At 44.2% G+C, this 16,890-nt stretch overlaps 1 protein-coding gene and 1 long non-coding RNA gene across 2 annotated transcripts in view; one reads left to right on the forward strand and one right to left on the reverse strand.

The window, feature by feature from the left end:
* The first annotated feature begins 780 nt into the window (after positions 1 to 780).
* On the forward strand, positions 781 to 15,921 carry LOC139186982 (uncharacterized). Its single transcript, XR_011570689.1, has 2 exons — positions 781 to 7,916; positions 15,553 to 15,921. It is a non-coding gene; the product is annotated as an uncharacterized lncRNA (long non-coding RNA).
* CHMP4C (charged multivesicular body protein 4C) overlaps positions 10,992 to 16,890 on the reverse strand; it is a 29,442-nt gene continuing 23,543 nt past the window's right edge. Inside the window, exons 3-5 of the mRNA XM_019974025.2 lie at positions 15,720 to 15,834; positions 12,412 to 12,574; positions 10,992 to 11,882 (exon numbers count right to left, since the gene is read on the reverse strand). Coding sequence (XP_019829584.1) covers positions 11,818 to 11,882; positions 12,412 to 12,574; positions 15,720 to 15,834 — 343 coding nt within the window. The 3' untranslated portion in view covers positions 10,992 to 11,817. The remainder of the gene's footprint in view (positions 11,883 to 12,411; positions 12,575 to 15,719; positions 15,835 to 16,890) is intronic.

Consider the following 16,890-nt stretch of genomic DNA (forward strand, 5'->3'; position numbering starts at 1 on the left):
ATTCTAAACATTGTATGCTTGACAACTTTTCTCACCTTATTTTGAAAAAATGAAATTCTTCCTCTTTACTCCATTTCTTCCTTTTGAAGGAGAAGTTGACATTCAGAACGAAGTGGCTTTGTTCAAATAATTAAAAGACGGAAAGCTGCTTCCTACTGCAAGGAAATAGGACGTTTTTCAACACTGTCAAAATACACGGTAGAAGCTAGAAAGCCTCCTGGACTTTCCCTGCTCCCATTCCTTCCTCCGTTGGGAGTCCCACCGCCAGGCTGTTGGCCGGTCCTCTCCCAGGAGCCTCATCTTTCCCCACCTGCCGCCTCTCACCTCCCCTCCCAGTGTGCCGGTCCCCCTGGAGCCCAGCATTCTCTTTCACAATGCCCATCAGCAGCGCAGGCCAGACCCTTCAGCGGTCAACCAGGCAACAGCTGGTCCAGAAGGCCAGCCCAAGGCAGCCAAGCAACGCTGGAACCCTTACACATCATACTGGGCTGCCTTAGGTATGCCAGCCTCCCCTGACCACACTTGTTGAGGGCACGGAGCTGTGCTTACCCGTTTCTGAAAACCTAGTGCCCTCCAGAGCGCTGGTTGTATGCACTGGAGAAGCTGTGAGCAAGATGACAATGGGGAATTTTTGCAACATCTCGTGTGCCGGGCACAACACGGATGTTGTTGCCTATATTGTTATATTTAATCCTAAATTTGACCATGTAAAGATATCTTCAGTACTCATCTGACACATGAAGAAAAGGAAGATCAACAAAGTTCAGTGATGGAAGGTCACTGCGGTGGAAGCTGTCAGGTAACTTCCGAATCCCCTCCAGCAGAGGACTGACGGGCTCGCCTCCTGGCAGCGTTGCCTGTGGCTCTCCTCACCCCAGGACCATGCCCTCTGCCAGGCAGCCGCACTCTGAGTGAGAGCCGCGGGGTCGCCCGCACTCAGGCGCCGCTTCCTGGTCCCCTCGTGGAGTCAGTAAGGCCTCCCGTGAGACCACACTGCCCCTCAGCTTCTCTGTGTAATCCCTCCCTGGGGCATTGATGCCAGTCAGCCTCATTCAGCTTCCTGATTTCTTTTCTGTCTCAGTCAGCTTCCCAGGGAGCCTCGCCGGGAGGAGTCTGGCAGCCAGTAATTGATGGACCCCGGGGACCAGACCAGCGGCCCACCTCAGCGCTCCGCTTGTGGTTCCCTGGACTGCACCCCCTCCTGTGATAAACAGGCCTTTCTGTTCTTTGTATCCCCGGGACTCAGCGCAGGTACTCAACAAGTATCTGTCAGTCAGCCTCCGCTCTGTGTTCTGGCTTGGTTGCTTAGGCTCCTTTGTTGACAGTTCTCGCCCTGGGAAGCCTCACAATGAAGTCTGCTGCCTCGAGGGGGCAGGCAAATGATCTTCTAAACTCGTGATTCAGGATCAGGTCAGAAGTGGTCAGTGTAGTTGCTTCAAGCAATACCCAAACCCTCTAATGTTAGACTTTGTTTTCTTTATCAGTGTTTTCAGAAATTCAAGCATTTAGCAATTACATTTCTCCTCCTTAAATAACAAGGCTGATCCAAGTCTTATTGATGTTATTAACTAAATATCTTTAAACCTGTTGAGAACGGAATGTTTTAAGAGGAGAGAGAAGTCACGAGCGCTGACCCTGGGCCTGGAGGGCGTGTGCATCACACGCGTCCTGTCGTGCACATTGTAACTGGCACTGCAGATGTCAGAAGCCGCGGCGACGGCTCCGTGCCCCAGATCCTGCCCACTGGCATCTTCAGAAAAGAAGTCAGAGCCAAAGCAACTCACGTGCCTTTGAGCCTTCATTGGAAAACATCATCTTGAACTTGTCGATCTTGACTAAGAACTACAAAAGGGCTACATTTTCCAATAGGGACTCAGGGGACTCAACGTTTGAGCTATTATTGGCTCAGTCTTCTCAGCTAAAGTTTGCTTTCTTTCTCTGCAAAACGCATACATGTTCATTAAAATAAAAACTCTGTTAGAAAAATAATTAGTATTAGAAATGCAACCAATCTGGCCCAGTTTCCCAGGAGCTTCTGATAGTTTTAGGCTTATGTAATTTTGTTATTTTGCGCTGTCCCAAGTAAAACAATCTTCTTGTTCTGGTTCAGTTGCTAAGTCATGTCTGACTCTGCAGACAAAATAACCTTCCTGGAGATGTGCTAGTGGGACGCCTGCCCCTTTTTTCTCAGTTTGGACCTCTGCTGCCCTCTACAGCCAACGAAAGACAACGAACGGTCTTTTCTTAGGTTCTACTTGTCTGGAACGATTTTTTTTAAGGATTTTATGCCTGTGTCATCTTGTGAAGGAAGCACTTGTATCAGCAGAAATACAGGGAAGAAATGAAGGATGTAGGTATTGAACTAAGAGTGTTAGTCACTCGGTTTTGCCAAGTCTCTGCAGCCCCGTGGACTGTAGTCTGACCGGCTCCTCTGTCCATGAGGTTTCCCAGGCAAGAATGCTGGAGTGGGTTGCCATCCCTTCTCCAGGGGATCTTCCTGACCGAGGGATGGAACCCACATCTCCTACGTTGCAGGAAGATTCTTTACCATCTGAGCCACCAAGGAAACTTGATTTCAAATTCTTCATTCTAATTAGCAATTGTATGACCTCAGAAAGTTGCTTCATCTTTTTGAGCCACTTTCAGATTTATTAATGACTACATATATCAATTAATTAATATCTAATTCAAAGCCATGTTTTACAAACTAGTGATATACTGAATAAGACCTTTTGCACTCAGTTGGCATAGAATTAGCACATGACAGATGGTGACAAGTGTTACCTAAATTGCCTCTGTTGCTTTGAGAATTGGCAAGAGGAGGAAGAAAGTAAATTATTAAGCATTAATTTTGTACCAGGTACTGTACTAGTTTTACATATATATTCCCGTTTAATTTTCATGATAATCCAGTGATGTCAAGGATATAGTCTTCCTATTATATCATAAAGGTATTTCAGCCTCAGAGAAGTTAAGAAACTTTCCCAAAGTCACAGAGCTGGACTGTGACCTACCTAAGAGCAGGATCTGTGTCTTGCTTAAACTGACAATATCTATCATTAAGTAGTCTTTGGTGAAAGAATATATGAAAAAGTGAATAATCTGGGGAACGCTGAAAGTAAATGCGAACCTTATTGCCCATGCAGTGCAGCTGGGCATGTGTCACACTCAAGCAAACAGGAGTCTTGCTGAAATGTTAACAAACCACGTGGCCTGTTATTCTGCTCTCATAAAAGGCACAGAGAGAGCGCTGCCCACCACTTTGTGCAGGATATTTTGTGTTATACAACATATTTTAGTTCCAAGTACTTCAGGAAATCTGCGTTCAATTATTAACTGACTGCTAACGGAACAGAGACTTCACTGGACACACAGCAGAGACTGCAGACAAAAATGAGTTCAGAAAAGTAAGCAAGCAAGCAGACAAGTTCAAGGAACAACAAACACTACGGGAAGGACTATAACATTCACATGTATGATACCAGAATGCCCTGTTTTCAACAACAACAAAATAATACGACACACACAAATAAGACAGTGTGCTCCAAACACACGGGGAGAGCAGCCAGTGTCCCCAAAACAAACCAGATGCTGGGCTTATTAGATATTTTAAATTGGCTATTTAAAATATCTTCAAACAGCTAAAACAAACCATTTCTAAAACAGTAGAGGAAATCATGAGAATAATTTCTCACCAATAGGAAATATCAATGAAGAGAGAGATTTCATGAAAAAATACCTAAATGGAAATTCTGAAGTTGAAAAACACGATATAATAACTGAAATGAAAGTTCACTAGAGGAAATCAGCAACAAACAAGCAGGCAGAGAGAAGGAATCAGTGGACTTGAAGACAGATCAATTAAGATTATCTAGTCTGAAAATAAAAAAAAATGGGGAAAAAAATGAACAGAGCATAAGAGACCTGTGTGAGACCACCAAGCAAAGTAACATGTGTAATTGGGTGCCCGGGTAAAGAGAAAGGGACGGAAAGAGGAAGAGGAAGGGGCAGAAAGAATATTTGAAAAAATAATGACAAATACTTCCCAACTTTGATGAAAGATATGAATCAACAAATCCAAGAAGCTCAATGAAACTCAAGTTGGAAAAACTCAAAACATCTACACACATTTTAATCAAATTGTCCAAAGACAAAGAATCTTTAAAGTAGTAAGACAGAAGAGACTCATCACATACAAAGAATCCTCCATGAGATTAACAGGTGTTTTCTCATCAAAAACCACGGTGCCCAGAAGAAAGTAGCATATTCAAATTTTTAGGAGAAAAAAATTTTTATCCAGAATTTTTAACTAGCAAAACTGTTCTTTAAAAAAAAAATGAAGGAGAAATTAAGAACTCCCTAATAAAGAAAAACTGAAAGAATTCATTGTTAGTAGACCTGCCTCACAAGACACGCTAAAAGGAGACCTTCAAGCAGCAATGAAGGGCACCACACAGCGATCTGCACCAACGCAGGTAATAAGGAGCAGCAGCCAAGGTGACTGCGGAGGGGAGTGCTAGCCAGCCTGAGGATTTTTAGTTGTAACTCCTCTGTTTTCCATTTTATTTAAAAGACAAGCGTAATCACTATAAGTCTGTGTTTACGGGCCCACATGCCTAAAGATGTAGTTTAGGCACCATAAAGGGGGATGGGAGATATATAGAAGCAAATTTTATATAACATTGAAGTTGTTTGTATTAATTTGAACTAGTTTGTTATAAAGTGTTATTTGTAATCCCCAAGGAAAGCACTAAGAAAATAAATTATATAGTGAAAGGAGCTGCAAGGGAATTAAAATAGTACACTAGAATGTATTTATTTGCTATTTATTAACTTTTTGAAAGAAGGAAGTAATGGAGAAATTAAGGGAAAAAAGACGTAAGACATAAATTATAGAAAACAAGCACCAAAACGGCAAATACAGTAAATACATCACATATGAACGATTAACCTCTCCAATTAAAAGGCAGAGATTGGGGAATGGATTAAAAAAAAGAAATATCTAATTTTATGCTATGTACAAAAGACTCACAGTGATTCAAGCACAAATATAGATTGAGAGTAAAAAGATGGGAAAAGATATTCTATGCAAAATGTAATCAAAAGAGAGCTGAGGAGAGTAGCTATTACAAACACCAGACAAAGTAGACTTTGAGACAAAGATGTCGATACGGAAGTGACGCCAGGAAAAATAAAGTGAACCTCTGGCCTCTAGCTGACTGGAGCCTGGGATAGAGGCCACAGCTAGATATAGAGGCCACAGCTAGATATACATGCAACTGCAGCACTGCCCCAACTTTAATCCCCATACTGACTCAGAGCTCAGAGGACAGTGCTTAGTAAATATCAGTTGATTGAATGAATAAATTCATATGAGCAATTTAAGTCATTCTCTCATAGAAAGGATAGTTGAAACTATAATTTTAAATGATACCTACGAATAGTATAGAAAAGAGAGAGCAAATAACTAAATTATTAAAAATCTGGGAAAGATTCACATTTATGAGTCAGGAAGAAGACTGAGCCCTCCAACGAGAAAACGATGCACGAGCTGGGACTGAGGGAGCACAGGAGAATCGTGGCGGGCAAGAAGCCGAAGACTTTCCCAAGCTGGAGAAGATGAACCGCTCCAGTGTTCTTGCCTGGGGAATCCTATGAACAGGGGAGCCTGGTGGGCCACAGTCCACAGGGTTGCAAAGAGTCAGACACGACTGCAGCTATACGCGTCTTAACACACGTGTATAATTTGTACATGAGCATATATGATCCACTTAGACACATTTCAGATATATAAACATATTACATAAAAGCATGCCACACGCCACCCACATGTCACCCTTTCGGTGCTTCACAGAGAAATCTGAATTGGAGACTTTGTGGATGCTGAAAAGGAACATTTAACCCTCCTGATAGCATAAGTAATAGTGTATAGACAGCCTTCAGTAGCCTGTGAATATCAGAAATGTTCAGGAGAAGGATTCACAGAGGCACTGCCTACTTGCTCAGCATTTGAACACCTCTCTTCTGAAGAGCAGTTTTACTGTTTTGCCCTGTCTGTACTCCGTCAACATACACTGTCTTCTTTTTCCAAAACAGTAGCTCCAATATCTTGTATAAAGTGCAATAAAACTTCTGGCCAGCCAGGAAACAAATGATGTAAAGCAAATTTGAAGTTGGAGTATTTTAGCTCATTTAAGAAATACTGTGGATCACAACAAACTGGAAAATTCTTGAAGAGAGGGGAATACCCAACCACCTTACTTGTCTCCTGAGAAAACCATATGTAGATCAAGAAGCAACAGTTAGAACCAGAAATGGAATAACTGACTGGTTCCAAGTTGGGAAAGGAGGATGACAAGGCTGTATTGTCACCTGCTTATTTATTTTATATGCAGAGTGCGTGCTAAGCCACTCAGTCAGGTCCTACTCTTTGCGACCCCATGGACTGTAGTTGCCAGGCTCCTCTGTCCATGGGATTCTCCAGGCAGGAACACTGGAGCGGGTTGTCATGCTCTCCTCCAGGGGATCTTCCCAGCCCAGGGATCGAACCTGAGACTCCTACCACTCCTGCATTGCAGGCAGATTCTTAGCTGCTGAGCCATCTGAGAAGCCCATTTTATGCAGAATGCATCATGCAAAATGCCAAGTTGCATGAATCACAGGCTGGAATTGAGATTTCCCAGAGAAATACCAACAACCACAAGTACGAGACATACCACTCAACGGCAGAAAGCAAAGAGGAGCTAAAGAGCCTCTTGATGAAGGTGAGAGAGGAGAGTGAAAAGGCTGGCTTGCAACTCAACATTCAAAAAACTAAGATCATGGCATCCAGTCCCGTTACTTAATAGCAAACAGAAGGGGGAAAAGTGGAAGCAGTGACAGATTTTATTTTCTTGAGCTCCAAAATCGTTGCAGATGGTAACTGTAGCAATGGAATTAAAAGACACTTGTTCCTTGGAGGGAAAGCTGTGACAAACCTGGACAGCATATTTAAAAGCAGAGACGTTACTTTACTGACAAAGATCCCTGTAGTCAAAACTATGGTTTTTCCAGTAGTCACGTACGGATGTGAGAGTTGGACCATAAATTAGAAGGCCGAATGCTGAAGAATTGATGCTTTCAAATTGACGTACAGGAGAAGGCTCTTGAGAGTCCCTTGGACAGCAAGGAGATCAAACCATTCAATCCTAAAAGAAATCAACCCTGAATATTTCTTGGAAGGACTATTGCTAACGCTGAAGCTTCAATACTTTGGCCACCTGTTGCAAAGAGTGACTTATTAGAAAAGACCCTAATGCTGGGCAAGATTGAAGGCAGGAGGAGAAGGGGACGACAGAAGGCAGGATGAGATGGGTGGATGGCATCACCTAGTCAATGGACATGAATTTGAGCAAACTCTGGAAGGTGGTGGAGGACAGAGGAGCCTGGCATGCCAAGTCCAGGTCAAAGAGAGTCAGCCATTACTGAGCGACTGAACAGCAATAAGAAATACTTCCTCCAGAAGAAACATCAGTTTGTATCTTAAATTGAAGAAACAAAAAGAAGTAGAGACATGAAGTAGACTTTGACCAGCAGTTCATAGGCTGGCTCCACTGGGCTGTAGCGTAACGCGACCAGGGTGTCCCTATTGGTGCTAGCGTCTCCGGAATCTTTCCTGTCTCTTTTTCTTCCTTCTTGCTGGACTCCTAACTTTAACAGATTATTCAGTTTGTTTTAGTAAGACATATAAATTGTGGTGTGTAAAGTATCTGCTACTCCAGTTTCTGCTAAATAAATCAGTGCTCAGACTCAGCGTTTGCCAAGGAGGAGGAAATGCTGCAGCTCCGACGTACTCATCCTCATTGCGTGCCTGGGCATTTGCTGTTTGAGGTGGCATTTTAGATCGAGAAGGCCAACATCCATTCCGTCTTCTTCAGGTAAGAGAACCTTGATTACGCTTTAGCAAACCTCCCTTCCTGCTTCTCAGCTCATGAGGATCCAGGGAGATTGGCCAATTAAATATTCTGGCTTTGAAATTTGATCCTGAACAGAATAACAGCTTCTTCACAATGGCCGCAGCTTAGCTTTCCTTGCTGTGGGGGACTGAGAAGATGGAGTCCCTTAGTCTGAGCTCCAGAGTCTCTGGCTTCTAACATTCCTCTGATTTGCATTTCCAGCATTTTCTTTGATTATGGGAACTATCCAAATCACTTCTAAAAAATCATAAGTTACGCTGAATGTGTTGCATGCACGCAGGCTCAGTTGCTTCAGTTGGGTCCGACTCTGCGACCCCATGGCCTGTGGCCCTCCAGGCTCCTCTGTCCACGGGATTCTCCAGGCAAGAGCACTGGAGCGGGCTGCCAAGCCCTCCTGCAGGGGATCTTCCCGACCCAGGGATCAAACCTGTCTCCTGCACTGGCGGTGGATTCTTTACCGCTGAGCCATCAGGTGTTCCTTATAACCAAAAAGAAGGAGAAAAACCTGAGGGATATATTGGAAAACACTTTTTTTTTTTTTTTTTTAAATTTTGGGGCCGGGCGCGCCGAGTCCCCAGCCAGGCGCAGCCTCAGAAGCAGAATTTGGGAGCCACCGCGGGAAAAAAAAAAAAAACACCCAAAACCCTTTGACTGGTCAACACCCACCCCCGGCCCGCGGAGAGACCTGGAAAACACTTTATTTAAAAATACAAGACAGCCCTGACCAAATGAGATCCACCCCTGAGGTGCCAGTGAGTCTCAGTGAAGCCAGGTCTCAGCAAACATCCCGGACTTTGTGACTTCCAAACAGAAGCTTTTCCATTCTAAGATGCCTTGCTGGAAGCGTATGTAGCTGACTGGTTAGTACCTTTATTCTTTTCAATACCTCTTCAATCTAAGGATGGTTTACTTTTATACCTTTTCCCTCACGTCTTTCACTGCTTCCTTATTGTCAACAGAGGGGCAACATTATGATTTTATTTCAATGTATTTTGTTTCTTTTCAGAATAAGAGTCACCTTCTACAAAATTTGTTTTTATTTTGAACACAGGCATTTTAGTACTTCAAATCTACCTGTGCACTCATTGATAATGAGAAACTGGTCTTCTTGCCCAAGGCTAACCAATAGAAATATAATGTGAACCACATATGTAATTTTTAATTTCCAAGTAGCCACATTTTAAAATGGTGAAAAGAAACAGCTGAAATTAATGTTAATAATATATTTTACTTAATACATTTAAAACAATATTTCAACATAAACTCTATATAAAGGTATTAATAAGATTTTCTACATCCTTTTTATACTCAGTCTTTGAAATCCAATATATGTTTTACACTCAAAGCACATCTCAATTCAGATGCAAATTTTAATTAGAAATACTCATTCTGTGTAGGGCTTCCCAAGTGGCTCAGTGGTAAAGAATCTTCCTGCCAATCCGGGAGATGCAGGAGACCCTGGTTCAATCTCTGGGTTGGGAAGATCCCCTGGAGGAGGAAATGACAACCCACTCCAGTATTCTTGCCTGGAGAATCCCATGGACAGAGGAGCCCAGCAGGCTACAGTCCATGGGTTCACAAAGAGTCGGACACGACTGAGCGACTGAACTGAACTGAACTGAATGAGGCAATATCCTTCCAAGGACTCAAGCTAATACCCCTTGGTAGGAGGTCTTGCCTGTGGCTGATGGAGACACGTTCCCCTGCCCTGTGTGAGCTCTCGGGACTGACCTGCTTGCTTCTTTCCAGTGGTCCCTCCTGTGACAGTCACTTCCTCAGACGTGTATACAGATCAGTTCTGAGCCAAAAACTTTGAAGGGGCGGCTCTGCAGATTTCCAGCACGCTCTCTCCCTCTCCGTGTAGCAACCTCCTTTCCAGAAATCTCCCCCTTGGATTTCCTCCCTTGGTAAGCCCACCAGGCTCTGTGGAGGCAGCGAGCGGGAACCACAAGTCCGCGTCTCATCTGTCTCCCTCCTCTGCTGCCTTCTATCCAATGTCTGAAAACCGTGCTTCATATCTTCTGTCCAGCTTTCCAGTTATTTGACAGTAGAAGGTAAATCCAGTTCCTGTTATTCTATCATGACCCAAAAGAGGTAAAAAGTCTTTCATGTAATATTGATAAATCTTTATTAAATGACAGCTGCATGAGAGAGGCTGTGCAGAGATACGCAGTTGGATTGAATGGGCAGAGACACAGTCCCTGCCCTCGAAGCAGCATGGTGCAGCATCACCACCTTGTCGTGGCAGAGGGCCTCGAGGAACTCAGAGACGCTAAGAGCCATGCTGGTCACGGCCACCCGAGTCAGACGGGTCGTACTCAAGAGTTCGGACGAAACGTGGCCCAGCGGAGGAGGGAACGGGGACCACGCTGGTGTTCTGGCCACGAGAACCCCATGAGAGTGAGGCACGACTTAGGGACTGAAGAACAACAGCAAAGGAGAGGAAAACAGTAAGAGTGATCATGCAAGTAAAATGCAACAGAAAACGTGACAGGTGACGGGGGAAAGCGATGGCTACGAAAGCATTAGAAGGAAGACCTGAGTTAGTCTGCAGGGGAGAAAGCGATGGCTACGAAAGCATTAGAAGGAAGACCTGAGTTAGTCTGCAAGCAGGAAAACACTTCCCAAAACAAAGGACATTTTAACTGAGATTGAAGAACTACGTAAGGTGTGGCATCTGTGTTGCGGGGGGATAGAAAGACTGCTAAGAAGGACATCATACGCAGAAGGCCTGTGGCAGGATGGAACCGCCAGCCGCATCAAGTCCAGCCCTTAGATTTCTCAGTGAAAAAACAGACTGAGTTTATGACTTGCCTAGTCGTACCGTGTTCAAGGCAGAGCAGGAAATAGGATCCAGAACTCCTACCTCCAAGTCTAGTGTTGTTTCCATTCCACTGACCTTGTATTCCCTAAGCTAATGTTGGGAATTACTAGATCATTTTCTATAATGACATTTGTCATTTTATGGCCCATGATACATTATGGGCAACACATAATTTTGAATTTTACTTCCATTTAAAAATCATTATGGCCAAATTTTATCTAAGATATATTTTTAATTGCCTATATTTTTATGTATTTACAAAGAATATGACACAAATTGTAAATAAATGTACGAGAGAGCCCAAAACAGAAAAGAATGAACACACACATTTAGCACGCTGAAGCCATAATAGCATCATAATGGCCGGGGAACGGTAATGCAGCTCCCTAAGTGGCTGGATGACACCCAGGAGATTCCCGCTCAGCAGCGGAAGCCGTTAGCGCTTTCAGACATTTGGGGAAATGCAGCCATTGCCCATTCCAAGCTTAATTGGCATAATAAATGTCAATTAAAACTCCTTTAAGATTTTAAATCGCAAAACTCAATGTAACTATTTATGTGTAAACTCACACAAGACTTCTTTACAAGAAAAGTTGTATTTCTTGTACATTGACCCTGGGCTACAAATCTCCTAACATGGACACGCTGCAAACCTGCCTTCGCACGGGGAGGAAAGTGCAGAGCACGTCACTCTGAAGTGGCTTACAGCTGATTATAGGTTTCATGTGTTAATAAGATTCAGTTTTCTTTCAACAAATACATAGAGAGTACCAACTACGTGCCAGGACTGGAAATACAGCGGGGAAGCAGTAGAAGGGTCCCTCCTATCGGGAGGAAGAGATCCTCCAAAATGCTGCCGGGAAGTCCCTTTTCATCTTAAAGGGATCCTAAATCTACACACGACTCCTTTAACTTTTACCTATGAGGCTTAAAAGACAATCATTCATCCAGTATAAATATAAAACAATCTGTGTTAGCTGCTGTATTTGGCAAAAACATCTTCGTGTCTTATGTACAGCTGTGTCCAAAACTTCCGCTCTAAGTAGCCCAAGCTGCCAAATGTTGGATGTCATCATCCTCTCCTTCTGTCCTCCTAGAAGATGCTGGAAAAACAACAACAAAAAAAGGATAAAAATCAGTCACTGGTGACATTCACACTTTCAGCACAGAAAACAAATTAGAATTACTCATTAAAAGGTGTATATTTATGAAATGGAAAATAAGTGCTAAAAGAGAGATGTGTGCTAAGTCGCTTCAGTCGTGTCCGACTCTTTGCGACCCCATGGACCCAGCCCCTGTGTCCACGGGACTCTCCAGGCAGAACACGGGAGTGGGTGGCCACGCCCTCCTGCAGGGGATCTCTCCGTCCGCTGCAGGGCGGGCAGGCTCGTTACCGCTAGCGCCACCTGGAGGCCCAGGCGTGCTCATTACTCGAGAGTTGCTTTTCTTGGCCGCGCAGGGCCTGAGGAATCTCACTGCCCTGACCAGGAATCGAGCCCACTCCCTGCGGTGGGAGCACCGAGTCTGAACCACTAGGCCGCCAGGGAAGTCTGCAGGAGAGGCCCCCTGAGATGGGCCTGGCCACGATCTCAGGCCAGCGTTTGACCACGGGGGCCGGGGTGAGGCACAGACCTGCTCGAGAGCGGCGTGCCGAGGGCGCGCCGGGCATCCTGCCCGACCCTCTGTCCGGCTGAGCCGGGAGCGAGGAGGAAGGCGCATTCGGGAGTCGGATATTTGTCATCTTCTTATTTAATTCTTCCTGCTCCAGTTCTTCAAGTTCTGCCATCAGCTCATCCTGAACACAGGAGAAAGAAAGAATTATGGAGTTAACGTTTCAAGACGTGGGTTTCCTCAAACACAATAACAAAAACATCTGCTACCCAATTGATATGTGAGAATCCAGTGGAATGGAATATTTAAGACTAAGTCTTTTTTGCAACACTGAGCAATAATTAAAATATGAATATTTGGGGCTGTGCAAATTTGTTGTAGCTAATCTTATAATACTTCAGTCAACAGTTTTTTTTTTTTTTAAGTAATTTGTGCTAGCTGAATATATAACCTCCAGAGCTTCTAGAAGTTTTACACTTTGCCTGTCATTTTTGCGATGTAACTTTTATGTTCTACTGTTCAGAATTCAGAATCTGTGAAACTTTAATTAGAGGAAATATATATTTTCATTTTGGCTAATGCTACTGAAAAGAAAACAGATATAGCAAAACCTTAACATACCAAATGTAAAAAGAATCAAAGATACTCTGGCTCCTTTGTTAAATTTCCAGAGCCAGTGAAAACCATGCTGTGTGTCTGAGTGAAGAATAACTCCAGGTGGGTACATTGTATTTCTTTCTGTTAGCAATAGTCCCCGACAGTCTTAATCTTAAATTACTCTGTCCCAAGAACCCAGAAAAGCAAGTCCAGCTGAGACTTTGAGGGTAAAAGCCGCCTTATGACAGAAATAATATAACTTGAGATGACTAGTTCAGGTCTAACCGGCTCCAAGAGTCCTCAGGTTGAGCCCAGCCCCCTGAGGGAGGTTGGGAGTCAAAACTAAACTTGTCGTCATTATGATTCTGAGGCCGTTGTCGTGAGCAATGACCTAAGACTCATATTCCACCAAGGAGATTTCTTCATTTATTCATTCGTCACTGAACAAATTTATCGAGAGCTTACTCCAGGCCAGGCATGAACTCAGGGCTCGGGAGACAAAATCCAATCAACAGTCCCTACATTTAAGGAGCTTTTTGGAACGCAGGAGAGAGGCTCACAAACAAATAATTATTCTATCTTAAAATGAGAGTAACAATACTATGGCCAAGGGTAGAGATCCTGAAGCCAAGCACAACACTGGATCAAGTCAGCATGTATCAGACACACGGCGAGCTGAGCTGTCTGAGAACTGGTATATCTATCTCAAAAAAGGAAATAAACACGAAAAAGAATAGCAGGAAGCCATGTGAAACAGTGCCTCAGGCTAGTTGCTGGCTTTTCAGTTCTCCACAGGCTGAAGGAATAAAATGCCTTCAGGACGAATATTCTGACATCCTATTTCTGCTAAAAGAACAATTAGGAACGAATATAGCAAATGTAGTAATAGCAGAACACACTACCCCACCCTGAATGTACGCCCAGAATCGCCAACACTGCTTGACGGTCATTACCAGCACTGAAAAGACTGATATTTTCTATAACAAATATGTGGTCACAAAATAATCATTTCCATCATTTTCAGATTTCAGGGAGCGAACACTTATTCATTCATTGGTAAAAGAATTTTAGAATTTAAGGGACTTCAGAATCGTCTAGGGACCGTCGTTCATTTTATGAATGAGAAAACCGAGGGTCCGAAAGAGAAGGGACCTCACGGGCTCAGCGGTCCGTGGCAGAGCGGGGCGTCCCCATGTGCCCAGGCCCTCCTCAGCGCGGCGTCGAGACTCCCCATGCTCACCAGCCAGCCAGGGGCAGGCGCACGTCTGGGGAGGCCCGGACAGCGCTGCAGGCCACAGATGGTCCCTGTCGAGCGGCCTTCTGGTCGCTACTGCCATTGCTGCTGCGGTTTCCCCCAGCCATTTAAACATATAAAAACCATCTTGCTCCACAGGCCAAACAGAAACAGAACTCGGGAAAGATCTGGCCTGAAAGCCACCCTTTTCCAAGCCGCAGCCTACATCACTTAAAAAGCTGCTGAAGAAACAGACCAGCAGACGCAGCAAACCAGCTCATGGTTAGTTACCAAAGGGGAAAGAGGATGGGGGTTAAATGAGGAGTCGGGATTAACACAGACAGTGTTATAAACGAAACAGACAGCCCTCAAGGACCATGGCACGGGGAACTCTACTCAGTGTTTTATGATAACCTGTAAGAGAAAAGAATCTGAAAAAACAGTTATGTGTGTGTGTAACAGAGGCAGGTTGCTGCACACGCGAAACGAGACAATACTGGTAAGTCAGCCGCCTCAGCTGTTTTAAAAAGGAGAATGGAGGAAAATGAGATGAAATGAAGTAAGTATAGAAACGAGAGCTGCTGACACCCAATCCCCACTTTCAAGGACTCTGGAACTACGTCTTACTTCCTACATGTGCTGTGTTCAACAGGACGTGAATGCAGGAGTCAGGTTCTTTGCCACGCTAACCTGAAACGTTTCAGAACATGCACCAGTCCTTCTTGTGTGTGCTTTGAGGAGGACAATTGAAATTCACAGCGCAGACTTCACCAGTATAATTATAGTCTGTTATTACTGGACTGATTAATCTCAATGGAATGTGTGTGTTAATAATGCCACTCCACGTTTGTTTCATAGCCCGGGTAATAAACAGAGGCAGCATAAGCCCTGATTTAACAGGAGCGTGATCTGCCTGTCCTGTGCAGAGTGACACAGTCTGCTCTCGTTCACCCAGATGTGTGAGCACTCAGTTTCTCATAATGGGGCTATTTACGCACCCGTCAACAATTAAAACTCACTGACTTCACATAATCACATGCTGCTTTTCTTTAATAGCTGAGAACTTAATTAGGGGGCTATTTGCCAAACTATATTAATCTTTCCTTTAAATCAGAGCTGCCAACACTTCATTTCCCTCTTAAGATAGGTGTTTTTCTAACAGATATCATTTATTCTTTAGTGATATTAAAGGACATGTGTAAGAAAACCTGCTTGCTTCACATGGTGGGAAGCTATCTTTTTTGTCAAGATTTTTTTTTTTTTTTTTTTGAGGTGGACCACTTTTAAAGTGTTTATTGAATTTGTTACAATATTGCTTGTTTTATGTCTAGGGTTTTTGGCCCTGAAGCAGTGGGATCTTAGCCCTCCAACCAGGGATGGAACCCACAGCCCCTGCGCTGGGATGTGAAGCCGTGACCAGCAGGCCTCCAGGGAAGTCCCAGGAAGAGCTGTCCTCCTCAGCAGCCATGTGCTCCATTCTTTACACTGCGTCACCCACCTCATCAAAGTCATCGCCAAATCCAACCCGTTGAGAAAATGCTTCAGAGATTTCTTGGGCAATATCCTGTTGCTCTGTAATCTCTTGCATCAAATCGTCTATTTTGTTCAGGTCCCTGGGAAACAATGTTTTGTTAAAATATTGTAGAATTTTACTTTCAAAGTATGAATTTAGACACAATAAAATCCCCTATGAAAAGTGAGTCAACTTAATATAAACTCTTGGTTATTTCAGTAGGATTATAAACGTCCCTGGTGGTAAGATTTATCAACTTGAAGACTTTACATTTCAAGAAATTAATAATTCTGTATATGCACATATTTTAAATTATGTAAGTTAATTGATAGCCATTATGTTTGGGAGTCACTAGGGGCATATCTGTAGACACATTTCGAAATTTTGTCTGGTAGGGCACGTTCAGGTGCTAAGTCGTGTCCGACTCTTTGCGACCCCATGGACTGTAGCCCACCAGACTCAGACTTTGTCCACGGGATTTCCTAGGCAGGTTGCCATTTCCTGCTCCAGGGTGGAAGGGCATATGAAACAGTTAAATACATGCTATGTATTAACTCTGCAGGAAGCGACGCCACGGGTCATCAAGGACCACGGAGAGTGAGATAAGCAGGAGCCGCTATCAGAGCAGCTTTTTGTAGAAGATGGACTGGAGACCAGAGATCCATTTTCCAGAATGCCACATAGCCCTGAGATTCTGACTCCCTGAGAACTTCCCCACGGCTGCTGATGGGCCGGGAGACAACGGATGAGAGCAGGGTTAGGCCTGTGAAGGCCTCAGAAGAATTAGCAGCTTCAGCAAAGGGATCACAGGCCCAGGGCCGATGGCAGCTCTCAAGCCAGTTCCTGGTGCCGAGCCCCTCTGGCCCCTGCAGCCCCATGGGCTCGGGTCCGAGTTTCCCGGCAGCCGCGTCTGCATCCCATCTCCAAATCATGCCTCCAGCTCTGAGGCCAGGCCATGCTGATGGGTACCGGGGAAGTGACAAGGCTACTCATTACTGAGCCGCTAACGCTGACATTTTCACTCCTAGTGGCATTAAATGCTTTGCGTGTTTTCCAGACTCCACGTATAGGAAAAGCTGAATATTTGACAGCATTCATGCAGTAATCAAAACGAGAACCTTCCATCTTGCCGTGCTGTGCTGTGCTAAGTTGCTCA

The sequence above is a fragment of the Bos indicus genome, chromosome 14, assembly GCF_029378745.1.
Source record: "Bos indicus isolate NIAB-ARS_2022 breed Sahiwal x Tharparkar chromosome 14, NIAB-ARS_B.indTharparkar_mat_pri_1.0, whole genome shotgun sequence".
In the NCBI taxonomy this organism is placed as follows: Eukaryota; Metazoa; Chordata; class Mammalia; order Artiodactyla; family Bovidae; genus Bos; species Bos indicus.